Source organism: Drosophila novamexicana, unplaced genomic scaffold, assembly GCF_003285875.2.
Source record: "Drosophila novamexicana strain 15010-1031.04,08,12 unplaced genomic scaffold, DnovRS2.1 tig00000008-arrow-pilon, whole genome shotgun sequence".
Lineage (NCBI taxonomy): Eukaryota > Metazoa > Arthropoda > Insecta > Diptera > Drosophilidae > Drosophila > Drosophila novamexicana.
In genome coordinates, this window is record NW_020824765.1 from 1,593,071 (window position 1) to 1,615,360 (window position 22,290).

The 22,290-nt window shown below is 39.4% G+C and overlaps 2 protein-coding genes across 7 annotated transcripts in view; one reads left to right on the forward strand and one right to left on the reverse strand.

Moving 5' to 3' along the window:
- Positions 1 to 252: 252 nt before the first annotated feature.
- On the reverse strand, positions 253 to 12,915 carry LOC115764489 (ell-associated factor Eaf). 2 transcript variants are annotated; one of them, XM_030707580.1, is made up of 8 exons: positions 12,853 to 12,915; positions 10,704 to 11,760; positions 10,539 to 10,631; positions 2,415 to 2,553; positions 2,153 to 2,337; positions 2,003 to 2,090; positions 1,492 to 1,939; positions 253 to 1,434 (listed from the first exon to the last, which is right to left on the reverse strand). In XM_030707580.1, exons 2-8 carry the CDS (start codon positions 10,831 to 10,833, stop codon positions 1,012 to 1,014), a joined length of 1,506 nt encoding a protein of 501 aa, XP_030563440.1. In that variant the 5' UTR covers positions 10,834 to 11,760; positions 12,853 to 12,915; the 3' UTR covers positions 253 to 1,011. The 2 variants fall into 2 exon arrangements, with proteins under 2 accessions (XP_030563440.1, XP_030563447.1); XM_030707587.1 differs by lacking the exon at positions 12,853 to 12,915 and adding an exon at positions 12,298 to 12,579.
- A 1,378-nt stretch (positions 12,916 to 14,293) lies between these two features.
- LOC115759190 (protein sine oculis) overlaps positions 14,294 to 22,290 on the forward strand; it is a 33,854-nt gene continuing 25,857 nt past the window's right edge. For 2 of the 5 annotated variants that reach the window (XM_030700070.1, XM_030700120.1), the window contains exons 1-2: positions 14,848 to 15,328; positions 15,614 to 15,767. The gene's annotated coding sequence lies outside the window, so the exon portion shown is untranslated. Of the gene's footprint in view, positions 14,784 to 14,847; positions 15,329 to 15,613; positions 15,768 to 22,290 lie in introns of those variants that run through there. The other 3 variants (XM_030700079.1, XM_030700087.1, XM_030700096.1) reach the window with 3 other exon arrangements.

A 22,290-nucleotide genomic window follows, 5' to 3' on the forward strand; every position in this document is an offset into this window, starting at 1 on the left:
ATAAGAAGGCGCTAGCAATTAAATATTAAATACTTGTAATATCGGCTAACAACATTACTGAAAATTAAACATACAATTTTTTATTGCGTAACAATGACAAAAGAAATCGCATATATTAAATTAACTTGACTAAAACGAGCGAAGCAAAGAACAAAAATAAAATACAAATCATAAACGAATGTACAATTTTTATAAGCATGCGTTGTTTTTTCATGTTTTTTTGTTTTTTTTTTTTTGTTTCTTTTTTATATAAGTATATATATTTTTGTTGTCCGTCTCTTTTGGTGTTTTGTTTGTTTGTCAAAAAGTTTTTTATATCTAAATGTTAGCTGAAAATCGCTTAGACTAAAATGCGTAATTAATGGCAAAAATCCGCTGTGGTCATTTTTTGTTATCGTTCTTCTCACTTAACAATTACACGTGTATATATATATAATATGTGTGTGTGTGTGTGTGTGTTTGTATATATATTTATATATTTATGTGGTTCTATTAGAAACTAAATAATTTTTGTTGTCGTCTGTTTGTTTGTAAATCTATAAACATTGCGCGCACTCTTCAGGACTGCCAACAAATTTCACATAACCTTTGATTTAATTTTAAAATTAATGTACATTGAATTATTGGCAAACGTACGTTTAGCATTACAATTACAATTGTGTTTCGTGTTTCGTTACTTTCTTCTCATTTCTTTTTTGCATTCAATGTTCTCCAGCACATTTGGAAATTGTACAAATTATGTTAAAAATTATTTAGTATATTATATGTAGGTATGCGTAATCATAGAACTAAGAATTTATTTATAAAAATTTCACTAGCAATTAAATTCACCATTCAATAATTTCAACTTAAAAACGCGGAGAGAATGAATATCAATAATTAATAGTGTTTTTGCTATAGTTTTCTTCCTTTTGTTGTATGCTATTTCTGTATGGTCGTTTCTTGATTGGTTTTAAAGTACTCAAAAGAAGGCATATAGATTACAACTAAATGGTTTACAATTAAAAACGGCTAATCGTCATCATCATCGGAAGAATTTGATGACAATTGCAGATCGTTTTGTAGCAAGTCATTGGGAAAGCCACCGTTTGATGCATAAATGCCGGACTGCTGATGTTGCTGCTGCTGCTGCTGCTGCTGATGTTGATGATGATGCGACTGCTGTAGCGACTGTTGCTGCTGCTGATGATGATGATGACTGTTGTAGGCCGGCGATACAGAACCAAGTTCCAGATTGGGCAGTTGATGCATGTGTTGTTGCTGCTGATGCTGCATATGATGATGTTGTGTTTGCTGCGCTGGCGGCAGCTGCTGATTTGGATGATGATTGGGACGATCATCCTCGGTGCTATCATCAGAATCACTACCACTATCGCTGTCGCTGGAATCAGACTCCGAACTTGAGCTGGATGCGCTCAGTTCGCCACCAATTTGCTGCAAATTAAATCATAAGATTAGAAATGTTCGTTTACAATAATTGAGGGGACAAACCTGTTCCAGCGCGGCGGCCGCCTGCGCCATAGACTGTGCGGTTTGCTCATTATGTGTGGGCGAATCCATATCCATGGGCATGCTGTTGCTATGATTGCTATGGCTAAAGGATGCGCGTTGCTGAAGCTGCTGCTGCTGCTGCTGTTGTTGCTGTGCGTAGTTGTTGCTGCCTCGGCCATAATTTTGATACTGCTGCTGATGCTGCTGCATGGGAGGACTGGAGCGTTGAATCAGTTGCTGACGTTTGGCGTGACCTTGCGGCGTCGCCTGCCTTTGCTTTCCTGTGTGCGCTGACGCATAGTCCGGCTGGCCGGCTGAGGAGCCTGTGGAAGAGCCCGAGATATTCGCTTGATTGCCATTGTGTAAGGCAGCACTGAGGCCAAAGTCATCGTCGTCCATTATCATAGGGATGCTAGGCAATGTCTGTTGGGCATTGTTGGCATGCCAACTAGATAAAATAGAAAAAAACAATATAGATCTATACACCAGGGTTAGAAAATGGAAAACCTACGCCGGCGCTGATTGCGGACTCCTGTGCGAGGCCACTGGACGTGATGGTGAGCTCTGCTGCATGGGCGAATTACGTGGCTTAAAATCAACTGAAAGACCATTCGATAAATGATTAGCTGCTGTAATCAGACGCTTTAGATAGTTTACTTACTTATGTTGTTCCGGCGACTGCCCGTGGACACTTTCGTTTTGGATGAAATGCGCATGGTGCTGTTTTCCAATTTTCCCGCAGATCCTGTTCCAGCTGCCGCCGAGGACGAAACGGGAGCACCATTAGCGCTAGACATGGGTGCATTTGTAGCAGACATCAAGCTTGGCTTGTTTGTCACTTCGCTTCTGTAAGTTGTGTGTAATATTGTGTTAGTGTTGGGCAGCGTGCAAATGCCATCAAGTGTTGTTCAACTACCACTGACCTTGTCTTCTTCACTTGTATATTGTGGTTTAGCCTTTCTAACGTGATAGCACCCGTTTCCTTGTCGAAAATGATTAGGCATTCTTTTGTATATTTTTTGTGATTACCCTTATAAACTGTTTGAGGCACACCGGAACTTTCTGTAAAGAATATTTTAAGAAATATGTTTAGTCAAAATGCAAATTATTGATTCTCTGGCGAGTGACTGACTCAGCAAATATCCTCAAAAATCCTAAATATAGCTTCCTATCTCATATTTAAGGCACATGTGTATACCCTCTCTCTCGAATAACGAAGTTTTGTTCAACTTTGTCGTTTGTTTATCTTTTTTTTTTTGCTGTACAAACGAGTTCAGAGCCAAATTAAGAGTGCTGCAAGTCACATTTGCTTCAAAAGTGAATGTAAATTTACGGCGGATATTAACACGATGCCTTAAATACAATATTAAGTGTAATACAATATCGACATACACACATACACATACATACACAAATGTATGTGCTTTATGTACTCTGGAATTTGTACAGCGGCATATGTGCCATATTAAATGATATCCAGAGACCGAATCGCACAAAAAGTAACATTAACAACTCTTCAGAGTCTAAGAAAAAATTTGAACAGTCACTTAAAAATTAATTTCTTTTCAAGAAACTTCGGTGCTTAACCCAATCCGTTAAGCCAAATGCCCCAAGCAGTAATCGAAATGGGAGAAACTTTGATTATATACATTTTGATATACCCTGTATTCAATGAAAATGGATAAGCCTAGAAGTGTGTTTTGGCGGCTGCACAAATAATCGACAACTTCAGTTGGACTCAGAAAAATAGTTTTTAATTCTTGTATGAAGATGAGAGCTAAATGCTTTCAACGATAAGAAACACGTATTAGATAAGAAAGAGAGAGAGAGAGAGAAACACAAAGACAAAGACAAATTTATCAATATCAATAATAAAAAAAGAAGCACTTTAATACGAAGAATCTTTCTTATGCCATAGATAAAGTTGTTCAAAATAGTTGGCATCTACGCTGCGAGAAATTGCAATTAATAAAGCGAACTTTGGTTAAAAAATGAAGTTTAAAGTAAGCCAAAATTAAGTATATCAATATTTTGCTTAGCTTTCTACATAGTAAATGCAATTTTTTGGTTAGATAATAAATATGTTCTTATAATTTGCATGCATTCATGAATTATTCGTCATGAAATAATATGACAAAAACAAAAGTTTTACTGAAACTAAAACAGATAAATTATGTAAAGCTCTTGCATTTTAAAATAAATATTAAAATTGTAATACTAAATTAAAGTAGTTCAAGAATTCTTTAGAATATATGAAACGGCAGCTCGGAGTTGAGTACAGGGTATCGCCTAGTGTGGCATCTTTCACTATTCGTAGAGTTTAATTCAAACCACAAACAATTATTTTAAAATCCAATGCTGTGTTATTATTAATAACATGCGCAATGTGTGATATTTAACTAATATAAGAACAATCAAAATTAATAAAAAAGAAATAATGATTTGCAGAACAATTAAATAAATAAATGTAAATACAGCACACGAATAACGTTTAAATGTGTGCTGTGCAAATGTGTGTGTGTGTGTGTACACTGTACTCATGTCTGTGTGCATTTGTATATGCAGATACGCACACACATACACATGGCGTTGACGTCCACGGGCAAAGTAGACAAACGCTTCTTCGAATGACGAAGATTAAATACCCTTGCGTGTATACATATATATAGAGATTGCCTTTCTTGGTTTGTTAGCTTATAAATTGTATTTTATTTTTAGATCTGTTAAAGACAGTCGGACGGACATATCAGCTGGGATCAAGGTTATTTGTTCATGGGGTCAGCGCTGTCTTCAATTGCGTGACAAAATTATAATACCTTCCGCAAGGGTATCAAAACCAAGGTTACTTGCGTGCCTGCAATTGTAGTTTTTCGCGATTTATTTTGTTTATTTATTTGACATGAACTCTGTGTCGTTGTAATTGTTTATTTGTTCGGCTTGCTGCTTGGTGGTTAATCATTTTTTCTCTTCTCTTTTTTGCCTTTCGCCTGTTGAATAATCGCGTTGTTGTTGCTCGGCTCTCACTACAGTTTGAATGCACGGTGCAGTGACTGCCAAAACTCAGCCAAGCGACAACAACTACAACTACAACTACAACTACAACTACAACTACAACTACAACTACAACTACAACTACAACTACAACTACAGTGCACAAGTCAAAAAGCAAATAAAATGAAAGCGTGTGCCAGGCAACAACAACAACAACAGAAGCTCAAACAAAAACAGAGCAGACAACAACAACAACAACAACAACAGCAACAACAACAACACTCAATGAAATCGTATATCGAAATCCGGTTGTGCTTTTGGAATTTGTTTTGCCACAAAGTAAATAGCTTTAATGTGTGTACTTAGCTACGTGCTCAGCTGTGTAAGTTGAAAGGTAAGCATTGACAGTGCACCTAACACTAGTATAAGCTTGATGTCAGGCCCCCTTCGCGTTGTGTGGGCGTAATTAAGTGAGTGTGTCAAGAGATAATAAAGATAAGCAGAGAGTCGCAAGACTCAAATTGTGCACACGTATTTAACAGGGTATATTTGCATGTTCTCAAAAGGCATATATGTACATATGTATATATGTTCTCGATCAGGACGTCCTTCTCCATTATCTTAATATCGATAAATATTGATTTTTGTAAGAAGTTCGTTGCAGGTTATACGAGCCTAAGGTCACGTAAAGTATTCTCTCCTTTTTCTATGCAATTGATAATGAACTTGCTCAATTCAAGTGCTTATCGCACATGCTCGTATGTTCCACAAAAGCACAGAGCCTTATGTGCGTGGCAGCTGTTCGTGGGAAAGAAAGAGAGCGCGTTCCCACGAAACATATCACATACCCAATCACCCACACATATGTACATATGTACTCCCCACACATATGCACTCCCCACACGTGTGGGGAAGATAACGCTCTGGGAAGTGCAATCGCAGAACAGCTGGTCGAAAACGAAGACTACCGTTAGTTTTCTTCTCTTTATATAGACACGCACACATCCATACATGCATACCCATGTTAATATGTAGGTATATATATGTATAAGCACACAAGACAGAAACAACTATGGAAAATTCCACAATAAAATGCAGAGCGCTTACACTGAGCGACGTGCCAAAAGCGCCAAACAGAAAGAAATAAGGCAAGTAAGATTGATCTAGTCCAGGTTAACTGACTGCCAGATACCTTGTACGCTGTTTCCAACTGCCGTGACTATTATTCGATCCAAGTACACTTATCTACATCAAAACAAACACTCATTCTTGAAAACCTTAACTATTTTAAGTATTTGGGGTTGCACAAAATCAGTATACCCCCTTTTTACCCACTCTTAACATGCACAGAATATGAGGTGAATATGCAAAACTTCCGTTACTGTTGACGTCGCTACTTAGCGAATATTTCTGATGGACAAGCGTATACATAAACATAACGAAGCAAGCACACTCACGCACACTTACACAGACACACACACAGAGGCAAACGTACTTATAAAAATAGTTGAACCGCAACGAAAGTGCATTGGCAAGGGCGGAGGTTTACTTGGAGTCCAGCTATAGCTTTTTTTTTTTCCAATTGTCCGTTTTATTGCCATAGCTTATAGCAGAAAGTTAGTTGCGCTCCTAACAGTTTAATCCGTTTAACTTAAGGGAAAATATGAAGAAGAGGCAGTGCTCACACACACACACTTATTGTTACAACTGTATCTAAGAAAGTCAAAATAAATAAAGCATTACCGCAATGCGATAAATATAAATCAGACTGTACATAATTCGAAACTAACTACATCTGATTAGAAGTTAAGTATGCAAATTATAACATCAAGTATTAAAGTATTCGAAAGAAACAAGAAACAGTCAGGAGTGCCCGCCTAGCGGATACCCTACAGCTACTTCTACCAACTGTAAATGCAGCTCGGACTACGCGCTGCCTTGCCTTAGCGTGGATAAAAAAAGATTATAAAAAAAATTAATTTCCCTCTTGCGGAGTCGAACTTGCAACCTAAATCAAATGCTCAAACCAATTTCCAACGCCTCAGACTCCACTGCCATACCAAGGATTTACTTTAAGCGAAAACAAACTGAATTAAATAGCGGAACATCGTTATAAAGAATTTTAACAAAAGTAGAGCATATGAATGTCTGTGTGCACATGTGCACAGAAATTCTTGTGTGCTTTACTTAATAACTTCTGTGTTTTTTAACTGGTCTTGATGAAATTTACCTAAATAGATCCTATTGTGCTATGGAATATTCTGATATATAAAAGACAATAGCATTTCAATATCGACTAACGTTCAAATTGATTTTTTAAGCGATGTCAAATTTAGTAACTCAAAGATCTTATAAGCTGTGAGATTTGCATAAATAGGTAACAACATAGTTTGTCTGTATAAGGTGTTGGAAGCAGAAAGTTAGGGTATCGTCTAGTCGGGCAGCCCCGACTATAGAAAACTCTTACTGTCTTTTGTGCCATATTGCCATATTGAATATTAAATAATTCTTTGCCGTTCAGTCTGGTTTGGCACGTGCTCGCAAATTATAGCCTCGAAACTGTTCTTAATCTCAAATAATTAATGAATTTTAATATTGTCAACTATTTATTATACATGCATTTGTGTCACGGTCTAGCGATTAGTCATTTTGAGCTTGTCTAACAACAATTTGTGTGCCTTAGAAACTTCAACTCGACTAACAAACACTTCTCTTGTAATATCCATATTAAAAATGAGGAACTTTATTAAATTGGCAATCCGATAAACAGGTATATAAGGCACGTGCGCCTACAAAGCTTTAAAATAGCCAGCGCCTGTTGAGAGTGAAATTGGGTTAAAGTACATCATAAAGGAAATTTTCGAGAGCACGGAAATAAAATGAAACAAAGACATAAATTCTTGGAAGAAACGTTTATGCATTCACACATAGTATATGTATGTCTTTTAAATAAAAAATATGTAAATTCTAAACAGAGCGGCGACAGTGCCTGGCCTGGCCGTCAGGTGGTATGTGGACGTGTGGCCGGCTCTTTGGGGGTAGAGTATGCAGATCGACACAGATTTCATTTCTCTTTCAATTAATTTAATACACATATTTGCATAAAAATAAACATTATTAAAAGACACACACGTCTCTTACGTAAATGTGTGCTTAACATTTTTAGTGAATGTATTCCCGTTTTGCTAGGTACATGCTAAATTTAACATTTACTGCAAGATTCATGTTAGCTGAAGCAGCTGAGCAGAAGAACAACTAGACTTGAATATAGAAACAGCTGTAACTTGGTAATTTGTAAATTCTTGGGTTGAAAGAAACAACTTTAAATGTTTGCAGTTAAATTAGGCGATTAAATAATTGCATATTATTTAAGTGTCCCATATGCTGATGGCAACTCTGTGCTTAAACGTTGCCAGCTGGTCGACGCAGCGTTGCCACAACTTTACACAATTTTGTTTGGTTGCAATAAAGTTAAAAAGAGTTAGGAATTTTGCAGTAATAAAAACAAAATATATAGTGGCTTGGCTTAGTTTTTAAGCCCACAATTAATAGTTGTTTATTGTGGAATTTTCTGGTGCTAAAATAACAGCAACAGATGTTTTGTTAACCTGAGCAAGATTCATAACACATTAAAATGTGCAACTAGTTCGTATTGTCTGCATTTTCAAGGGAGTATCTTTAAAGATTCTTGCTTAATTTGAGAAATAAGCAATTATATGAGTATAGAAGCAATTAAAAGCAATCAAAATGCAAACAAATAACAGCTGAGTGTGCAAAGTAGAAGCCAAGGACTGTTCCACTCTGTTGGTCGAGCAAATCTGCAACGCTGCAAAACCAAATAGGCACTCCAATATTTTGGAATATGTGGACAGTTGCTATAAAACTGTGGGGGAACTTTTAATCTGTGGTTTTAGGAAATCTACATTTGACAGTTCTAGAGTTTTGCAGTAGCAGCTTTAGGCACGGCTATAATACGTTCTATATGATAATCAGAGGAGGTTATTAGAAGTCTACTTGGAAAATAAGGAAACTCCAGATCTAGAATTATTAATCATGCCACTAAAGAAAACTTTAAATGTCGCATGCGTGATAGATGAATAGGTTTAAGTGCAGCATCAAAATAGAAACCCATTTGAATTTTGTTTGTCAACTTAGTACACTTGACCGACTGTCAATTGTCGTTGAATCATCAAAGCCAGACTCAGGTCTTGAGCTAAGCCATGGCAATCAACGCAGCGTTGCCTAAACCGAGTTAGTTGTAAAAGGGTAAAAACACAAAAAAATAATAATAAAAATAATAACAACTGCGCCTGTCTGGACACAAAGAGCATAGCTAAATAAAAACCTGAACGCTTCGTTGCATTTTGCCTGACTTGATGTAATTTAGTTTCGACTTGGCTGTCGTTATACCCTGTACTAATAAAACTGGGTCGAACGGGTATTATGTTAATGCATCTCTAAGGTATTTATAGATTGACAATTCCCTTTTTGCATATTCATCAAATCTGATATCCCCGAAGATATCGAACTCAGAAACCGATATTTGTATAACCAAAAACTGGCATATTGATTCTCTCCTTTCACTCGCACTCCATTCCCATCAGATCCCAGCATAAACATGTTAAGCAAATAATACTTTAACATTGTTAAGATCAAATAATACCTATCGAGTTTATGGTAATGGATATCTTTTAGCTGAGCTCAGCCGTCGCATTCTCAGTTTTGTATGTTTGTTGTCGTTTCAAAGCAAGTAATGCATAAGGCAAACTATTAATTTGTGTGCTGTTCGTGTTTGGCCGCAAAAAATTATGTCATCAGCGGGCAGACGACGAGAGAGTGAGAGAGAGGGGGAGGGAGAGGCAAGTCGAGCCAAAGTGCATGGATACATACATGTATTTAGAGTTTGGGAACTCTCTTTTGCCGTTCCACGTTTATTTCACTTGCAGCATTACGTGAAATGCGCAGGAATTTACCGAGTGTGGCTCCAATTATTAGGCTAGCTGCACAGCTGTGACTCATTTGGAATGCGAAGTGTTCCGAGCTTGTGATAATGAGTGAACGGGTCGATCAGCTGTGCTTGGGGTTAATGTGCACGCAGTCGATAAACGCAATGCCGCAGCTGGTCAGCATTCGGGGAACAAGTTCGGTTTATTAGCATACTTAGTATGTAATTTGATTTGAATACTAAAAGGCAGCTTGCGCTGGTTTTTGATTTGATTGCGTGTCTTCATCGTGGCAATTAATTAAATGCTTTTCCTGTTTAATTCTGCTCCTGAACGTTTTTTGGCGATTCATCAAACTGGCTTTCACTTAAACATGTTCTGCTTCCTCTGCTGACGGGTTGCCAAGAAATTCGACCGAGTTGATTCAGTTGAAAATAACACGTGCCGCCTTAATAGAATGCTAATTGGATAAGTCTGTGACTTTCCGGAGAGAGATTCATGCATATATTTCGAATTTGCCAGTATATTTTCCCACTATTCTAATGATATCAATATCATCTCTAATAATGGGAATAATTCTATCGAAATTGCATTAATCGATATTCCATTAAGTCAAATTGATCGATAAATAGACATGGATTCATAACATTTTACTCCTCTGCGGAATGCAATTGATAATTAGCATTTGTATTAATTAAAATTACAGCAAAATGCATTGCAAAATATGTATGCAAGCAAAATAACTCACAAAGCGTCGAGTAATTTGTAAGTTAACAACAATTAACTTTATTGTTTGAAGGTTGTTCTTATTTAATCAATTTGTTGAAGCACTCGATAGGTACTTTTTCGATTATTATGTTTTTGAATTCCGACAGAATAATGAAATTCAGTAAACAAATTAGAATTAATCGGAATTCTTCATTGACTGGTATCGATAAATCGATTAACGATTAAACTGCGATAACAGCATCCGATTATTCACTTATCGAATAAGTTTTAGAATTCAAGTGCCCAAAATCGGACTCTATTACCATCTAATGCATCTCTAAAGGACTTGAACTCGCATACCCTTGCTATTTGGAGATGGTTGTGTGGAGTTGTCTCGAAACTTACCTAAATTTGGCACGGTAACAGTAACTTGATTATTGGAGCCAACATCCACAGTTGCCATCCGGCTCGTATCCACACTCGCTGGCTTAAAGTCATCTGGAAATCGTAGACGGTTGCATAACACACGTAAGCGAGCGTTAACATTAACAGAATTTGTGTACAACTCACATTTGATTGTGTGAAATGCGGTCGATGTATTTTTCGGATTGAATGTGGCGCCCAATTTAAGCTCGCGAACCTCGTCCCCGCCAATGTTGAGGCGCTCGGTAAGCGTTGGCTTCTGTTTGGTCATCATCATCGTTCCCCCCCCGTTTCCACTGCAGCTGTTGCTGTTGCTGCTGTTGTTGTTGTTGTTGTGGGAGGAGTATGGTGTAGGCTGGTAAGGCAGGTGGTTTGTTTGGGTCTGATTATTATAATTGGCACTGGTGTAGTTTGACTTTTGATAATTGTTGTTGTTGTTGTTGTTGCTAGTGCTGTTGTTGTTGTTGTTGTTGTAGTGATGTGACTTGTCGCCAATAGTGTCGGCAGCTGTAGACGCCAACGCCAACGCCGACGTCGCCGCTGTTGCAGCAAAGCTACGCTCCTCCGCAGCGCCACCGCGTTGATAGTTGTAGCCGCCTGTTGTTGTGAAATTAGTTAAGTCGCTGCCAGCGCCGCTGCCAGCGCCGCCGCTGCCGTTGCTGCCGCTGTTACCGGACTTACGATAACTGCCGCCGTAGTGTTGACTTGCAGCTGCTTTGGCTTTGAGGCGCTGCAGTTTGGATGTTGCCACGGATTTGGGAATTTTTGCGGCCGTGCTTATCAACGTGTTGTTTTGTACGTTGCAAGACTTTCTCGCACACGCCGGGACACGGTGGAAAAAGTGTTGCACGCAAACAAACACGTTTTAATCGATGCAAACGAAATTAAAGTAAATCAAAATTGTATTATATTGTCTTCTAGGTGCGACGCTTCGTGGCCGGGCATGCGAGTGTTGATTGGAATTTGTTGTTGTTGTTGTTGCGGCTCTTCTTGATTTACTTGTAATTTGATTTCTATATCTGTTTGCTTCGTTTGCTACTCCTTCAGGGCGGCATTCAGGCGTTCGCTTTGTCACATTTGGCATTGGTGCTGGAATCTCGTGTGACTCGGCGTAATTGCTAGTAGCATAGTTACGTTTGCTTTGATCCTATCATTACAGTCGGTTTAAAGTCTTAGTTGCAGTTGTTGTTGGGCAACTGCGGGGCTGCGAAGAGAATGCAACAATTATTATTGAAGTCTTTTTTTTTTCTGTCAGTTTTGCCATATGTTTGCACTGTTCACACACACACACGCACACGCACGCACACACGCGCGCGAACACATAAATACAAGCATAGCATATGTATTCGTCTCGTTTTACAACACTGGCCAGCTGCACCTGCTGGTTTGACGCGTCGTTGTCTCACATATTGACACACATTTCGCAACAACTACGCATTATTTATGTAAATCGTAAGCGCATTCCACTAATATTTATCAATTGCAAAGAGCCCACGATTGGTCCCCTTCATGGTACACATTGTCGCAAGTGTGCTTTCTTTATCGATATAACACAATTAAATGCAAATGCAAATAAACATTCCATAAATACATATGAACGTTGGTATGTATGGCAAATTTGCTCTCAATGCATACAATATGTTTGTATGTACGAGCGCAGCACTTTTGCGATAACACGCACAAACACACAGAACCAGCACATGCATATGCACACGCATACATAAGTAAAATATACACTTACACGTGCCGTGTAAGCGTTGCCAATTTCTTTATGTAAATTACAGCTGATCTCACAAAGCAAGTCTTATGCGAACGAATATACATACATGTGTGCATGTATGTACGTACTTGAATACGCATCAAATTATGCCACTTTACAACCCATTTTAGTGCAAATTAGTGATAATTTCGTGAAACGCACGCACACTAATACACGTAATACGTAAGCAAACGAAAAAAGTGAGCGGCTGGCAAAGGTAAATGAAAAAAAAATGAGACTATGAAACAGACACAGCTGAAAAACAAGTTTGAAATAGCCGAAAACAGCAAAGCGAAGGTGAAATTTCCGAAAATCAAATTGAAACGTAGACGGAAAATATACATATGCATATGTATGGCTATATGTACGCGTATCTGTGTGTTGGTGTGCATTCTGCTGCTGCTTTTGCCTTTGTCGACATCATAGCTCTTTGCTGAGCAATTTAATTTGTCGCATGTAAACATGTTTCTAAATCAAATTTTTGCCACTTGTATTTTAGGGTTTTTTTGCTCTTACAAAACTGCTAAATATTCTTACATTATTTACACGACCCACGAACGACTTGTTAAAGACTAAGACTGCGGCCGCTTATGGAAAGCAAAAAAAATCCACAATTTTGGGAAAATAAATATACAAAAAATACTGAAAACCAGCAAGTGATGGTTAATAATTTGAACTTCAGCACTTTGCAACACTGTACGTCAGGGCTGCCAGACTGAGAAAAAGATGTGCAATTGAAGGTTTGCTGCATTTATGAAAGTAAAATGACGTTAATATTTATTATGTTTAAGTGCATAATTTAAAAATAAGAAGGTTGAATACTCGATGCGTAAAGCTTCAAAACTTCTTGCTTTTAGTATAACTAATGATTTGGATTACCCGTTTTGAAACATATTCGAATAAATGTCATATGCGTGCCCTAATTAAAATCTCATCAGTATTTGGCAAATCTGCCTAAAACCAAAACAAACAACATGCCGCCCTCAGGATTAGCACCAGTGCAATGATTAAATACAAAAACAAACGACGGCGACGCGCACACACACACACACACACACACACACACTCTCTCTCTCTCACACACACACACACGGTGACTGACAACTACCCTCTCCGTTTGAATGTGAACTGTAGGGATCATCATTAACATTTGGACAAATCCTACAGGCGCCGCATCAGCTACCTTGGCATAGCTACTGTTTGGACCCGAATGCGGAATGCGGATGCTGTTGCCAATCCGAGCGCGTTCTTTTTATATGGCGTTAATTATGTTGAGCGATGTCTGCTGCTGCCGTCTGCTCTGCCATTGATCTGCACTTTAAGATTGGCCGACGTCGCCGACAGTTTGCTTGAACGCATTTCTTTGCTTTCTTTCGTCTTTCTTATCCTTTTCGATTATTATTTTAATCTCAGGCACTGCGATTGTTACCATTTGATAAAGTGAAATTGATACCTTTACCGTACTCAGTGCTTAGAGTATGCTGTGAATACTTTGTATACCCTCCGGTACGCGGGGGCGGCTGGTGGGCGTGGGTGGTCGCTGGAACACGGTGGAGTCCAACGTTCGGAACAAAACTTTCTAACGGTATTTTGGCGTGACGCCAGCAATTTGTAGGCCGACTGGCAGCGGCTGCCTTTCCGTTAGTTAAGCGTTCTCTATTCGCTGTCGTCCTTCTTATACCCTCAACCCATTGAATGTAGGTAAAGAAAGGGTATAATGGTTTAGTGCATATGTATGTAACAAGCAGACTTCTTTGACTTAACATCAAGTATATATATATTTAGTTCGTATGTATGAATGCAACAATATCATACAAGCTATTTCAGCATATGTCGAAACTAGAAACTCCTTTTGCATATCTCCCATCAGTTCCCACCAAATTGCATAATATAGCTTATAGTACTTCGAAAAGTATTAAGTTTTGTACATTAAAGTGTTAGTATTATCAAAGACAATAAAGTCCTAAGATTATCTTTGGTATTATTATTACAGGGTAGCTGCTAGTCGGGTACACCCAACTAAAGCACACTTGTTTTGTTTTCTAATCAAGCATATGAGTATAAGTTCTTATTGTTGTTGTGTTGTTCATTTTACAGTTTTCATTCGCAATATTCACATTTCATATTCCATTTGTGGCTAATTTGAAAACTTTTCTTATCAGTTGATGAAATCTAAAATTGCATTTTTATGGCACTTCCTCTTTAGCTACCGTTTGCTTTCTGCCTCTCCGTCTCTGCTTCGTTGTCTTCTCGTTGTTGTTGTTGTTTGGATGAACGAACCGCCACCTATCGACACTTTCGTTTTGAAAAGTTGCTCATTTATTGCATTGTCAAAAACACGCACACACACAAATGCTTGCATACATACACACACACATGCATGCGTGTGCATGTTTGAATTTGATTTTGTTATTGCTTTCTGCTTGCCGCGTGTAATTGGCTTCACCGTTAGTTACCCTCATTTTAAGGTTAGGTTGCCTGTTAGTTGGCCCACTTTGAGTATTACGTGTATATTTCTAGAAATTCAATCAAAAGCAATAAAAAAAATTGTCAGAAAATCGGCAAATGTCAAAATACTAATTCTTACCCACAGATACACGACATAGACAATGTTGCGCTGATTAAATTACGAATTTCCGGAAAAGCCTGAGAAACTATCGAAATGCAGGAGCAGACCGCTGACAAATGCCAAGATGTGAGCCCTTCATTAAACACCGCATTGTCTTAAGTGACCCCTTGACCCTACGCCTTGTTAGCGGTAGACAACAATTGGGCCAAGGTCACGCACAAGGGTGCACAGTTCCAAGTACTACCTAAGATCAGTGGCAAGCAGCTGTAATACGCGACCACGCCCATTGTCAAAAGTGCGCCCACTTATGCAAATTTAATTAGCAGAAAACTGGAAAGCAACCAGCCAGCACCAGGTCCCACTGCCAACTGCCGACGGCCTGACAAATGCGCACGATCAGGCGCACATAAATCAATTTAAGTGGAAGCTCCTCTCGACTGAAACGTACGTATGGGCGGGGGGCGTGCGCCGACGGGGTGGCAACGCCGGCCCACCGGGCAGCTCATTGGCACGATCGTTTGAAATTGCCTCTAATTATGGTGCAAACACCAGCAGACTGCGCCGTGCTGCAACCCCAATCCCCCATCCCTGGCACTCCTGCTCCCAGTTGCCATGCAACTAAATTGATTTTAAAACTCGCCTACGATGTGCACGGTGCCGGTGCAATAATTCAAAATTTATGTGTTTTGAAATTATTTTAATGTTTCTAATGTGACTTTTCCTTGCCAGACTTTCCTTTGACCAGCGACAGCCCCGACACAAAGTCGGCGGCCATAAATAATGAGTATGTTAAATGCATACAAGTTTGCCATCATTTCGTCGTGAGTGAAGGCAAATGGATGTATTATATGAGTTGCAGTTATTTTATGGGCCTATAAGGCAGGTAAGTGCGGACTTTCTATTACTAAATTATAATTTTATTATATTTTATACGTATATACTTTATGGCTTCGGTTTTTACATTCTTAATATAAAAGGGGAGAATTTTGTATAAATTTGTTTAAAATTGAAAATATTGAAGAACTTCGAATGAACTTCAGTTTTGCTTTGAGTTTCAATCTCCGGCTCTTTATAATTCGCAACGAGTTAAAGCTTTCACCAAATTGCAACTTGTATGAACATCTAGAGTCCACAACAGAGATTGTTAACAGTAGTGTTTCATTTCCTTCTGACATGATATCTCGGGCGGGGATGGTAGAAAATTATACCTTTGGACTAAAAATTAAAGTAAATTGAAAATATATAGATTGAATTGAATATTCTATATATATATATATATTTAACTGACCGACTAACTGAAATCACGTCAAAGCGTGGTAAATTGGTGAAAATGTTTATACGAATCTATTTTTTTCGGCTCCAAATTCATTTTCAAAGATCTCCGCAAAAACCTAGTGTTTCGTACTTTTCGAAACATCCTTTGGAAATATAAGGGCCATTCACATTGTAGGGCAGGAATTTTAACCTTTGGAGTAAAATTAGCCAAGATCCCATCCAAGTGTTTATCTACATTACAAAAAGTAACTACTACTCGGTCTTGTAGCTTGTAATTATCAATCTTGTGATTCTCAATCATTCAGTCAGCACAGATTGAATCGTTCCCATAATTTTGGGCTTTTTTATTCGTTGAACTCTAAGAACTTTTCGATTTAATTGTCATTATAAAAAGATCTATTCTAATTTTGCGTGCCTCTATCCATGATTTTCTCTTTAACACCATGCTTCAAGCTTTGCTTTATTCATTTACTTTTGTTAATTATGTATAAAAGGTCTTCAACAATTAGAACTAATCACGGCTTTAGCTCAATCAGCGATCGTATGTCTTTACCACCTCCAACCCGCAGCCAATTGTTAGCGGAATACCCCCAACAATGATGATTCGCACAGTGTGCGTGTATCGAGTATGTGTCTACGAGCAACATTATGTTTTCAGCTCAGAGCAACAGACGTGAATGTGGACCTCATGTGGCGATGCGGTCCACGCACTGTGGAGTCGAAACACTCCAAAATCATATTGTGTTTGAGTTTTTTTTAAAATGATTTTCCTTTTGCTAGGATGAAAATTTTTACTTTTAAAAAGTCAGTTTCTTAACTGACCAAATTAAACTCGATTGAATTTAATGGATGGACTCATAGTGGGACAGAGAGGCGGGCAATGCCAGATTCAATCGGTTGTTGCCATATATTAGGAATCTATTAGTCGGGCTTCTCCTGTTAGAACACTTCTTTATATTTCTTAAAATTACGGCCCTGTCTTAACAGCTCATTGACCTTTATTAAATTTGAATGCTTTGCAGTTTCCAGTCATGCTTTTTTTTAAGGCGAAAAACTTGAAACGTGCCCACTGTGCGAGGCCTGAGCACAATCCGAACAAGGCGTAGTCGACCCCACGGGTCTCAATCACAATATCGGCGATAAATATCGCGCTGTTGCAGCCAAAAGTCTCTCCATCTCCAACTCCAACTCGAACTCGGCTCCGCTGAGAGCCGTCGCCTGTCTCCTCTCCTTGCATGGTGTGTGCCGTCAATCGTTTCCATTTGTGGCTGTGGGTCCATTAAATCGATATCGTGCCGTGCCGTAGCGTGGTGTAAGTACAACTGTCCGACTAAGTACAACATCGATTACAAGATCACACGCAGTGCGGGCCAACTGTGGCACGAGGCACTCGACCAATCGCAGCGGCGAAATGTAAACGGCTAATGTTCGCGTTTCGGATTGAAGTAGATTTGTTTACATTTGACATCTTGGCTTATTAGCGCTTCAATCTCTTCAATCTTTGACATGCAGACACGAACCAGGGCTGCAGACCCCATTACACGCTGGTTCGGTTTACGAGCGGAACCAACTCCCTTTTTTGGTTTGTGAACCTGGTTTTGGTTCAAAATTTGGTTTCTCATATATTTTCGAAGTTCAAGCAAAGCAGCCCAAAAGCTATTAAATATGGTTAGATAAATTCATGGTTTAGGCCTCAGTTATTCAAGTCTTTGTGCTAAGGCTTCTATAGGTTTTTTTTGTATAACTATGATTTGGTTTGGGTATCGATTCGACTTTTGTTTGAAAAACTAGATGGCTTAAGGCTCGATTCATTTATAAAAAATCCTTGATTCGAACAGATTCCGTTTACAAATAGATTGCAACCGTTATATTCGGTTCATTGATTCGAATAGGTTCGGTTCACAACTAGATTGCAGCCCTAGGTTAACTATTTATAAATGTAACTTTGTTATATTAAAAAATATTTGATAAATAAAATGTTGTTTTGTTTGATTTTCAGTCAAGATGATTTGTGAGAAACTGTTTTGGTTTAAGGTTCGATACATAGTAGAAAATTAAACCGAACCGGTTCGCTTAATTGCAGCCTTTTTAATTATCATAAAGAATTCAGCCATTTCATATTTGATTATATTTGTAATTAAGATCAATTATTTATAAATGTAACGTAGTTTCATTAAAACTGGGCAACTGGTTTGGTTTAGGGAAAGGGTTTCAAGTTTGTTCCGGACTTGAACCGGTTCAGTTCAAAAACATTTTTCTGTGTATGTGTGAAAAAATCACACCACTTTCATAAAGACCAGCAACAACTCGCCAGTCCATTGGAAATCTCAACTTTGCCTTGTTCAAGCTGTAAACCCTTGCCACCTGCGCAGCTCAATAAATAATGCAGCCGGTCTCGGGCATCCTCCGCCTCCTTCCAGTCGGAGCCGCCGGGCCAGACGCAGAAAAGTGATACGAAAACAAATTGAAATTGGCAAGTCGCTTGTTGAGCGTTAATTTATTAGGCATTCGAGCCGTATCCCTAGAATTTTAATTGAATATTAACACCTTTGGCAGCCGGCTTGTTCGGTCCGGCTCAGTGCGTTCCGGGGGCAGCCGGTCAAGCGCCGCAAGCCATGGCCACAATTCAATTTTTGTGTATTTGTGGCGTTGATTTATTCAACGGCTTCGATTTGAATGCCCCTCAACGGGGCAACTGGGTTTGTGTGTGGGTTTTGGGTCTACCACCAATTCGGGTAGCCAATCGAAGGATTCAGAAAAGGAAATTGGTTATTTATAACTGCCAAAATGTTTATTAAATTCAACACCGGGAAAGTCATGTGAGCTGCGTGCAGGCGCAAAATAAAAGCAATTGCTTTCCTTGACTTGACCCGAGATGGGCATCAACCAGTAGGAGGAGTTGTATTGCTGACACAGAAACAAAGCAAGATACTAGAATGCATCAGCTTGAAGGAGGTCAACATTTGGATAAGTGCAACGGGCTTACGTAGGGAAACCACAGGAGTCTTTCCTTATTCCAGCTGGGATACAAAAGATATGTACATATGTTCTCAATCCAAGAAACATTCGATTGATGTTGGAGGAGGCTCGATTTTTATATCTCAGCATAGATCCTCACCAAAATAAAACAATTATAACAAGTAAGAGGTTCTAGTCGGGAGCTCCCGACTAGGGGATACCCTGAACCCTCTTCTTCCAACATCAAATGCATATATATATTCTATTTTAGAATCTATATGTCAAGTTTGGTGGCTCTAGCTCTTATTATTTACCAAAATTGCCCAAAAAACAGGATATCGATATCTCTAGCTCTTATAGGTTCTGAGATCCTTGCGTTCATACATACGGGCAGACGGACATGGCTAGATCGACTCGGCTATTGTTGCTGATCAAGAATATATATACTTTAAAAAGAACGAAAAGTTGAAGTTGAGGTTATCGTTTTCCACCCATTTGAAGACGAACTAATCGCATTTTTCACCCAAGGTCGTGGATTTTCCGAAAGGTGTGAAATACGCCCCAAGTGAGTTCTCTTTAAATGATTGAAAGGCCGATCGGATAGCATAAAAAAATACATTCCATAAGTTTTTCTCGATTTTTATAAATAGTAAATATAAGTCTCAATAATCAAAATATTAACTATTATCTATATAAATGCGAATGAAAATTTATAAATATTCCATTGAAAAATGTAAAAAATGACTAAGGTTAACGAATCGAACCTTAAGGAAAGACCTTCGCACGAGCCGTAAGCTAAAGTAACGCAACATTGTTGTTTAGCTTACAGCCTTGATTAGAATTTCCCATTCCCTTAACCATTTTGGAAATTGAAGCTCCCAAGCTACGACAGACACGTCCAGAGCTGGCTGCATAGTCTGGTCAAAGTGGACATACGCCCGAGGCGCATGCGCCAGCTATGCTACAGCCTTGGCATGCTCGGCGTTCAATTAGGCGGCAGTGCAAATTGTTTTTAAAGTGTTTAATTAATTTGAAAATTATTTAAATTCGCTGAGCGCAGCGACGGCCCTGACACCGAGCCCAATCTAATCGCAACGAGATCAGCAAGTGCCGCGCCGCCTGCGACTACACGGGGCATTATTTATTGACACCTGAAACCAATGTGGAAAGAGCTGAAGCTGAAGCTGGAGCTGGAGCTGGAGCTGGAGCTGAGGCGTTGCCTCTGTGACAGCAGATGGTGTCGGTGTCGGAGCTGGCAGTCCGGCTGCTGGTGTAACATTCCATTCACCTTCTCAGATCCTCATCGGCAGTAGGCGCGGCGTGCAACAGCAACAGCAGCAGCAACAGCAGCAGCAGCAGCAACGGCAGCAGCATCATCAGCAACAACATTGCCAGTCAGTCCCGGTGCCGACTCCTGGCGTCTCCTGTGTCTCCTGTGTCTCCTGCGTCCACAGCCTGAACGTCACGTCGCTCGGCTCGTAGCTGCACGCGACTCTCGCCTGGACCGCCCGCCTGGCCCGGCTCTCACTCTACTCGACTGTTTGATTTATGCTCGCGTAATTGTTGGTTTAAACGTTTCGCAAAGTGTCCAAGTTGGGGGGCCCAGCCGCGACGCGGACTGCGACGGCGACGGCGACGACGAGGGCAACGTTTATGACACCAACCAACAAAATGTGAGGCAAGTCCAGAGTTGCCAAGCACGCGCAAAGTGTCTGGTTCAGCATGTTATTTATTTATTTAAATTATAAATAATTAAATTTTATTTGCATCCAAAGCTTAGCTAACATTAAACCCGATTCTGATGCGGATAAGAGTTTACTCGTTCTCTTTGATGTCTGCCTATGAGAATTTGCTGGAAAATCCAAAGTAGTGTAAATGTTAGCTTTCAAAAATATATCGACATTTTTTGAGCACAAGTTCAAATGCAGAAAGTAGCTTAAGACTAGTTTAAGTGCCTCATGGAAGAGAGAGAAGCTAACCAAAAAGAGATAATGTTTCATATTAATAATGAATGTGTTAAGCTCGAGTCTTGCAAAGTCTTACGCAGTGCGGCAACCCTGACAACCCTAATCAGTACCTATCTCGATCGTATATTCATGTGCTGGCCTTAAATTTCAACTTCTCACGTCACACCTCCGGGACCACCTTGCAGCTGCCGCATGCGGCATGCGGCATGCGGCTTGGGGCATGCGCTTATTTTCGTTCGTTTGTCATCATTTTTTCAATAAATTTCAATTTCCCAGCCCCGTCGCTTTGTATCCTTTGGCCTAGCTCTGGCCGCCTGTGAAATCCGAAGTGTAAAATTGATTTAAATGGCTCGTGAGTGAAGCAGATAATTTTCAGTTGTCAGATGTGTGTTATATTTATGTGCCGGCGATTATTATTCCGAGCCCGTCTCCGTTTAAAGTTACCTGCGCGTGAATTCTCTTACCCACACGCCTGCCCCGCCTGCCACCTGCCCCGCGTGCCGCCCCATCTGAAGAGCCTAACTCATTTTTAATATGAATAATTGTGGCAAATTACATGGCAATTGCATAATCACCCGGCCCCGTACACCTCGCCAGCCCCTCTCGTGCTCCGCTAATTGAATTGGCCGGAGCACATCTTAGGAGGAGGCGTGTCATTGAACTTTTAAGTTTCCGGCCTCGTATCCTTGCAGGCACTGAGGACATCGGGATGGTCTTGGGGTTGGGTAGACTAAGAAACATGTCTCCTTCTCCTTATAGAGTCAAAAGTATTAACAGTTATCACTGAATCCTTTGGAAGACCATTATACATGTGTTAAATAGAGAGAAGTTATATCCCTCAGTTGCCATATTTCAAATACCCTTACAAAAAGGCAGTCGGGTGTAACCGACTATGTTATACTCGATCTAGCTTAAAAGGAGATCATTTTCAATGGTTCGGCTACAAAATAAGGATTCTGGTTGCCTGATCGTTGAGACATAAAACCGAATTGCTGCCTTAAATATAATAATTATTATAATGATATAAATGTAAGTTTGATTATAATGAAATGTTTATTTCATTGATGTGATTTATAACACAGAGGAGACGACGGGTCGTCTCTATCTGTGTGCATATCGGTTAGCTTATCAATGGATTGTAGATAGATATATGTTAATTAACAGGATACTGTTAAATCCTGCTCTCAACTCTTTTTGTACCTTGCG

Excerpts from the sequence above, each read along its gene's own strand:
- LOC115764489 (XM_030707580.1), bottom strand. The coding sequence starts at position 10,833 with ATGATGATGACCAAACAGAAGCCAACGCTTACCGAGCGCCTCAACATT. Across the intron at positions 10,632-10,703 it reads CGCATTTCACACAATCAAAT|ATGACTTTAAGCCAGCGAGT; the intron begins GTGAGTTGTACA and ends TACGATTTCCAG. Across the intron at positions 2,554-10,538 it reads TGTTACCGTGCCAAATTTAG|AAAGTTCCGGTGTGCCTCAA; the intron begins GTAAGTTTCGAG and ends TATTCTTTACAG.